Source organism: Engraulis encrasicolus, chromosome 23 (assembly GCF_034702125.1).
Source record: "Engraulis encrasicolus isolate BLACKSEA-1 chromosome 23, IST_EnEncr_1.0, whole genome shotgun sequence".
Lineage (NCBI taxonomy): Eukaryota > Metazoa > Chordata > Actinopteri > Clupeiformes > Engraulidae > Engraulis > Engraulis encrasicolus.
In genome coordinates, this window is record NC_085879.1 from 22012966 (window position 1) to 22020465 (window position 7500).

General features: G+C 50.3%; 1 protein-coding gene across 2 annotated transcripts in view; it reads right to left on the reverse strand.

Annotated features, from left to right (window-relative positions):
• Positions 1–4404, reverse strand: part of pcdh12 (protocadherin 12) — a 29012-nt gene extending 24608 nt beyond the window's left edge. For both annotated transcript variants that reach the window (XM_063189677.1, XM_063189676.1), the window contains exon 1: positions 779–4404. In XM_063189677.1, coding sequence (XP_063045747.1) covers positions 779–3727 — 2949 coding nt within the window. In that variant the 5' untranslated portion in view covers positions 3728–4404. The remainder of the gene's footprint in view (positions 1–778) is intronic.
• Between the last annotated feature and the right edge of the window lie 3096 nt (positions 4405–7500).

The following is a 7500-nucleotide window of genomic DNA, read 5'->3' on the forward strand; positions in this document are numbered from 1 at the left end:
TATGTTGTCCCGGGCCCAGGGAGATAGGGGACTCAGAATTGGGTCCCCATTACATTGTATGTATTGGATAGGGGGCCCTTTCAGATGGCTTTGTCCTGGGCCCAGAAAAAGCTGTCAGCGACCCTGACCACAGCACAGTACAGCACTACTACACTGCACAGCAGCCGTCGATGACAGACAGGCCCCTTGGCCAAACACCCGTTCCCAGCGTCTACTACTAGACTACCGCACAGACCAGCGCTCCCTCTACCTCATTCACTCTATAATGGCTACACCTTTCAACCTTGACTCTGGAAAAAGTTTCCAAATGAGATACTCATTCTGCAAAAGTTTCTAAATGAAAACAATTCATACTTCCACGACACAGCAGGAGTTCAACAAAATCAACAGCACAAAGCTGTGTTAATGTGTTATAATATACCTTGGAATGCAATGTAATGCAATATAATGTAATATAATATAATATAATATAATATAATATAATATAATATAATATAATATAATATAATATAATATAATATCATATCATATCATATCATATCATATCATATCATATAATATAATATAATATAATATAATATAATATAATATAATATAATATAATATAATATAATTGAATTGAATTGAATTGAATTGAATTGAATTGAATTGAATTGAATTGAATTGAATTGAATTGAATTAAATTGAATTGAATTGAATTGAATTGAATTGAATTGAATTTCCTGGTTTATTCTTAATCAGTAGGAAACTTGAAGAAGGAAGTATGAAGTTCTCTTACCTGTACTTCAGGTGAAGCAGACGACAGCTCGATGGGGCAGTTGTCTCCAAAGGCTGCCATGGAAAGGCGCACCAGGTTCCTCAGCATCTGCCTGTGCTCATGCTCGGCCTGCCTCCCCAGAGAGTCTGTGTTCTTGGGCCTCCTCAGTGTGGCCTGGGACGCGGATGGAGAGAGATTCCCCTGCTTGGCCTCCAGTGTCCCAGAATGCACTTCGACGTTGGTGGGGCGCCTCAGAGTTCCGGTCTGAGAGCCTGAGGATGTGGTGGAGGAGGACAGGTTTCGTGCCTTGCGTAGAGTCCGGTATTGCGTGCTTGGGGTGTGTGGAACCGATCCATCCAGCTCAATGCTTCCAGGCTTCCTCAAGGTCTTGGTGTGGCTGAGTGTGGACATCTGGTCAAAATCTGGAGCCATGGCGTGGTGGCTGTAGGCTGAGCGAGGGGTTAGAGGGAGCGCCATGGTGTACTGGCCATCGGGGTGGATCTCCACCGGTGGAGGTGGCGGCGGAGTTCCGGAAGACGACAGCGGCTGGATCTCCTCCTCGGTGTGGTCGTCACGGCGACCCCTCAGCACGGGCACCAGCTGGATGTCCGTCTTGTGGATGTGCTTCTTGGGCCGGCGCGGGTGGCTGGCGTAGCTCGACTCGGCCTGCCTGCAGTTGTACGCGTGGTTGTCCCTCTTCTGAGGGCGGCAGAAGGTGGTGACAAGAGCGACGGCTAGCAGCAGGAGCAGGCAGGAGGCTCCAAGGCAGATGGCCATGAGCATGGTGAAGCTGAGCTGGGCCTGCTGACCTGGGGAGGAGTTCTTGAGGTGGTCCAGGAGGTTTATGAAGGTGACTTCCAGAGTGGTGCGGGTGACGAGCACCGGGGTGCCCATGTCCGACACGGCGATGCCCACTTTGAAGGTCTTGCCGATGAGGTCGGTGGCGTTGGTGGTGTTCACGTACAGTTGGCCGGTTTTGGTGTCCAGCCAGAACAGACGGGAGGGGTTTCCGTCAACGATACGGAAGTGGATCTTTCCATTCATGTCCGAGTCCGCGTCGTGCGCTTTGATGGCTGTGGCTAGGTAGCCTTGGTGTTTTTGCCTCATGGTTCGATTGGTGGGAAGGTAGATCGGCTTCTCCTCCGATCGCTCGCCCACCTCGGCCACGATCTCGCCTTTCTCTGCGTTCACGGGAATGCTAACCTTGGCCACGCCGCCTTTAGGAGGGGGCTCGACGATCTCGGGGTAGTTGTCGTTGTCGTCCTGCAGTTGGATCAGTACTGTAGCACTGCTGGTGAGAGGGGGATGCCCGTGGTCAATGGCCTCCACCACAAAGGTGTAGACCTGAGACTCCTCATAGTCCAGAGACTGATGGACGGTGACCACGCCAGTGGTGGGGTGGACGGCGAAAGAAAACGAAGGCGCGCCCAGATCGTTGGACTCACGTATGGAGTAAGACACCTTGCTGCTGAGCTCTAAGTCAACATCGCTGGCGTCCACGGTGAGAACTTGATAGCCTGGTTGGTTGTTCTCCTTGAAGGAGGCTTTGTAGACAGTCTTGGAGAAGACGGGAGAATTGTCATTTTCGTCCAGCACGCGAACAGTTAGGTAGCGAACACAAGCCAGGGAGGGCTGGCCGTTGTCACGAGCGAAAAGTGTCAGGTTATATTCCATTGTCTTTTCACGATCCAATGTCCCATTGGTGACAATTATATAATTGTCTCCATGGACTCTCTTCAGGCGGAAGTGTCCCGATCCGTGGTCGAGATTGGCCCGCACCTCGCCATTTTCACCGGAATCTGCGTCTGAAACCATGACCAGCGCTAAGAACGTGTCATTGGGGGCTCCCTCGGACACCGTCGCCACGGCTGAGTCAGGTGGTATCCAGGTGACGTGTATCCTTGGCGCATTGTCGTTGACATCCTGCAGCTTGACCTGCAGCTTGCAGTGTGAGGGGATGGCGTTGGGCCCCATGTCTCGTGCTTGAATATCAACTTCATAGGAGGATTTTCTCTCATAATCCAATGGGCCCACCAAGGTCACAGCCCCAGTTTTGGGGTGCACGCTGAAGGTCCTCTGGACGTCAGCTGAGGCATACTTGCTGAGGGAGAACTCTATCTCCCCATTGGCTCCCTCATCAGGGTCAGTAGCGTGGAGGTTGATGACCACCGTTCCATGGCTGGTGTCCTCCGGGAGCTCCACGGAGGGTGTTGCGTCTTCAAACACTGGGCTGTTGTCATTGGAGTCCAGGATGCGGATTCTCACGTTGGTCATTCCAGACCTGGGTGGGCTTCCCTTGTCGAAAGCCAGCACCGTTAGATCGATGGAGGACAGGACCTCCCGATCCAGCTCCTTGATCACCACCAACTCAGCTTGCTTAGTCCCACCACTGCCACTTCTCACTTCCAGCGCAAAGTGCTCATTGGAGGCCATGGTGTAGGTCTGAAGACCATTCTGCCCCGCGTCCAGATCCACAGCCCGCTCCAGCGGTATCCTCATGCCCAGAGCGGCCGTCTCGGAGATCTCCAGGTCCTGCTCGGGGCTGGGGAACGCGGGGCTGTGGTCGTTCAGGTCCGACACCTCCACGCGCACGTTCAGGAAGTGCATGTTCCCTCCCTTCCTGTAGAGGACGCTGAAGGCGATCTGGCAGAGGTCGGCGCCGCGGCACAGCTCCTCCCGGTCCAGCCGGCCCAGCGTGGACACCTCCCCACCCCGCGGCGACACGGCGAAGGGCAGGGCCTGGCCGCGCTCGGCGACCTGGAAGTCCTCTCCCGGCGACCCCTGCTCCCCGCGCTGTCGCAGGTCATCGGCCAGCCGGCCCACCTTTGTCCCGGCCGGCTGCTCCTCCAGCACGCTGTAGGAGATGGTCATCGGAGTCGGGTCCGCACACTGGACCCGGTATGATGTCATCCACAAAGACAGAGCCAGAACCAGAACAACTTGGTGGTGGTGGAGAGACGGAGCCAGCATTCTGAGAGTGTGTGGTAGTGTCGGTAAACTTAATCTGGTTGATTTTAAAAGAACATTCTACAAAAGCTATATTTGCGTTGCACTGTACAGTGCTGTAAATGTTTGTTCTTTTCCCTCTCTCTCCTCTCTGTCTTCTCTTTCTCAGAGATAACCAGTAATTCAAACCAAGAAAAAGAAGGAGATTACCCCTAACTACTGGTCTCAACTGATAATAGACACAACACACTCAGTCAAGTACAGTGATGTAATTCAAAATGATACTCTGAAAAGTCACTGAAAAGTGTCAGGTAGCCTAACAGCAAAAATAACCAGTTGTCAAAATTACATCCATTCGATCCAAATGGACAAAAATAGCAGTACTTTACATTTTCAAATATCTAAAAACATTTAAATGCCCAAAGTAACCTGTGCTGTATAAAAACACCAACGTCAACAAACTAGTGCTAGACACTAAACAAGTTTAGATTGTCCTTTGACAGTAAGTTATATTTCAGTAGCATATAAACACAGTTATCCTAAATCCCTCTCAGCTTGACAGCCCCCTGAGCGCTACTCACTTGCTCTTAAAAAACTCTCTCACACACATACACACACATACACACACATACACACACGCTGCTTCTCTTGTTGCTGCTGGCTCCGAGCTCTCTCCCTGTTAGTCCAACCTCAGACAGAGCGCTTCAAGTTTCCAAAAGTGAAATCTGAAAACTTTGGTTGTGGGATGACTCGTGGGAAGGCGGGCTTGGCAAAACTTTCGGAGGCCAATCGCAAGCATGGAGGGGCGGACACAGAGAGGCTGACAGTCCCTCCCCCTTCACGCTGTGAGTAAGACAAAAAGAAATTCAGAGCAGGAGAGAGGGAGAGAGGGAGGGAGAGAAGGAGAGAGGGAGGGAAGAGGAGTGAAACAGACAGGCAGTGGGGGGTGGGGGGGTTTGGGGGGGGGCTGGTCTGGACTGGAGTTAAAACAACACCGGTGTGCTTTTAGAGAAATGCGATCCTGACGTCTCTCACTTACTCACCACCACTGACACAGTCACTCACACCCTCCAACCCTCAACCCCCTCATGCCTCATCACCCTGCCACCGCTCCCTCTCCGTCCTCCACCAAACTCCCCCCGTTCAAGCATCTCTCTCCCTTCTTCTCTGTCTAAATAAACACCTCCAGTCTTCTTAGCTGAGAGACTAAGTGTTCAGCCACTGGGGCACTGGAGTGGGTCAGGAGAACCAGCGACTCCTACGTACATGGGTGAAAGACACCTTTTTGGGCTCAGTTGTCAAGTGGGGCAACGGCATTTAATGACGATACATTAATTAGTCGTTGGTGGTTGATATTCTGCAATGAATATACTCCTTTGATAGTCCACTAAAAACAAACAAACAAACATCCATACAGGAGTGGCGCTGGTTGTCGGTGCACCGCCTTGACATGAGCTACTGCTGGTCACTGACCCACATACAGACCCACACTGGCCCACATGGAGGTTGACTCAGGCTACGGTTGCCCGTGTTTGTTGCATGACATGCGGTCTAAGTCTGTTCGGCACATTGCAAAAACCCAGATTGGTAACCGAGATACAACATACGGGCAGCTTCCAACGTGCTGCCGCAGGGCCAGAGAATTTTATGCATGTCAGATAATGATTATCTGGAAATCATTTTGTGTGTGTGTGTGTGTGTGTGTGTGTGTGTGTGTGTGTGTGTTTGTGTGTGTGTGTGTGTGTGTGTGTGTGTGTGTGTGTGTGTGTGTGTGTGTGTGTGTGTGTGTGTGTGTGTGTGTGTGTGTGTGTGTGTGTGTGTGTGTGTGTGTGTGTGTGTGTGTGTGTGTGCACGTGCGCGTGTGTGTGTGGGCTTGTGTGTGTGTGTGCGTGTATGTGTGTGTGTGTGTGTGTGTGTGTGTGTGTTTGTGTGTGTGTGTGTGTGTGTGTGTGTGTGTGTGTGTGTGTGTGTGTGTGTGTGTGTGTGTGCGCGTGTGTGTGTGCGTGTGTGTGTGTGTGTGTGTGTGTGCGCACCACACCAGTGCGGGCATGTGAAAGGATTTGTGTGTTGCGTTTGAAATGCAGACATGTGAGCTGCCCTTTGTTTGAGTGTGTTCCACCAAACTTGCCATAGTTAAAGTGTTTACATGAAATCTGCAACCACAACGATAACAAAAAAAGAAACATGTCAGTCGGAACAGATTAGAGTCAGGGCAGAAAGTATCAATTTTCAAGGAGACGTGGTTTTTAGCTCAGTGTTTTAGCAACACAAAAAGTATCAACTGAACACCAGCGCTCTCAAACGATTTTGGCCTCGGTGTGTTTTGGAATGCGAGCTAGCTGGCATATCAGACTACAACACAACTAAGCCTGCATCCAAGTGGTTTGTAAAAACAGCCTCAAGTTTATAGCATTTAAGAATAAATCCCAGAATTGGGTAAAACTACATGACTACAAGACTTCCACCACAGCAAATGCTTCACTGCGTTTATCTCTTGAAGACAAAGACCCACTTTGCTCGACATATAACCTACTTTTACACTTCCTGGAAGGCTTTTTTGTTTGTTCCAGTGGAGATTTGTACTGTTTTAGTGTAGGATTGAACATAATCCATCCAACAGAATTTCATCTATTGTAGAAACATGGATTTTTTTACCTTCATAAAAGAGGAATGTTTGTTATTGCAGAGGTTTAGAATCACTGTCAGATTATCACTCTTTGTTTATCCGCATAGGCTTTCTATCCCTGTGAACATATACTGTGAACTGTGAAACCGTATGGTAGGCCTACTATCTGCGTGCGTGCGTGCGTGCGTGCGTGTGTGTGTGTGTGTGTGTGTGTGTGTGTGTGTGTGTGTGTGTGTGTGTGTGTGTGTGTGTGTGTGTGTGTGTGTGTGTGTGTGTGTGTGTGTGTGTGTGTGTGTGTGTGTGCGTGTGCATGTGCATGTGCATGTGCATGTGCATGTGCATGTGTATGTGTATGCCTGAGTATGTATGTGCCTGCCTGCGTGCGTGTGCGCCTGTGTGCGTGCATGCATACATTAAGTGTGCACACATGTTCAGCCAAGTTCGTGTGTGTACAATTTCTGCACTACTCACACACATGTGTTGTTGGAGGCCCCTGGCCAGTCCAGTGTTATACTGTGGTGCTGTGTGGCGAGGGAGCAAAGAGCAGAGGAAGTTAGCACAGAACCACTTCCCCACACGGCTTGGGGGTCCATTAAAACAAACAGGCCCCGCTAACCCGCGGGCCAATAAAAGCTTTTCCCAGAGTGATAGCGCGCCTGAAACAGGGATATGAGAGGCTGTGTGAGGGAGATGGAGGATAGGAGGAGAGGAGTGTGGGAGGGAGGGAGGTGGGGGTGGTCGTGGTCATTGATACACCCTCCCCCAACTCACGTTTCCAACCTTTTGGAGAGAGAGAGAGGGGAGGTCTATAAGGGCAGTGGGCCAAAGACCTGTGGTCATGAAAATGAAGAGGTTGTGGGGTAACCGAGGGAGAGGCAGGGGTGGCACATGTGCTGCTACTAACCCCAAACCCCCCAACTCCCCCCCAACTCACTCCCATGCAGCAAGGTCCATGGTCGAGTGATACGATTACTCTCTATCTCTTAAACCAACAGTGTATTCCTTTCACACGTTAAGGTCGCCTTTCCTGTACGTAATTAACTCCGTTTGGTGAGAAAAAAGGCGCAAGTTACATAAACTATCGCAAGTTAAACACACAACACACACAGAGACACTCCACACAGTCTCCTTCTCTTTTCCACTTTTTGTCTTGGGCTTTTATCTTTTCTTA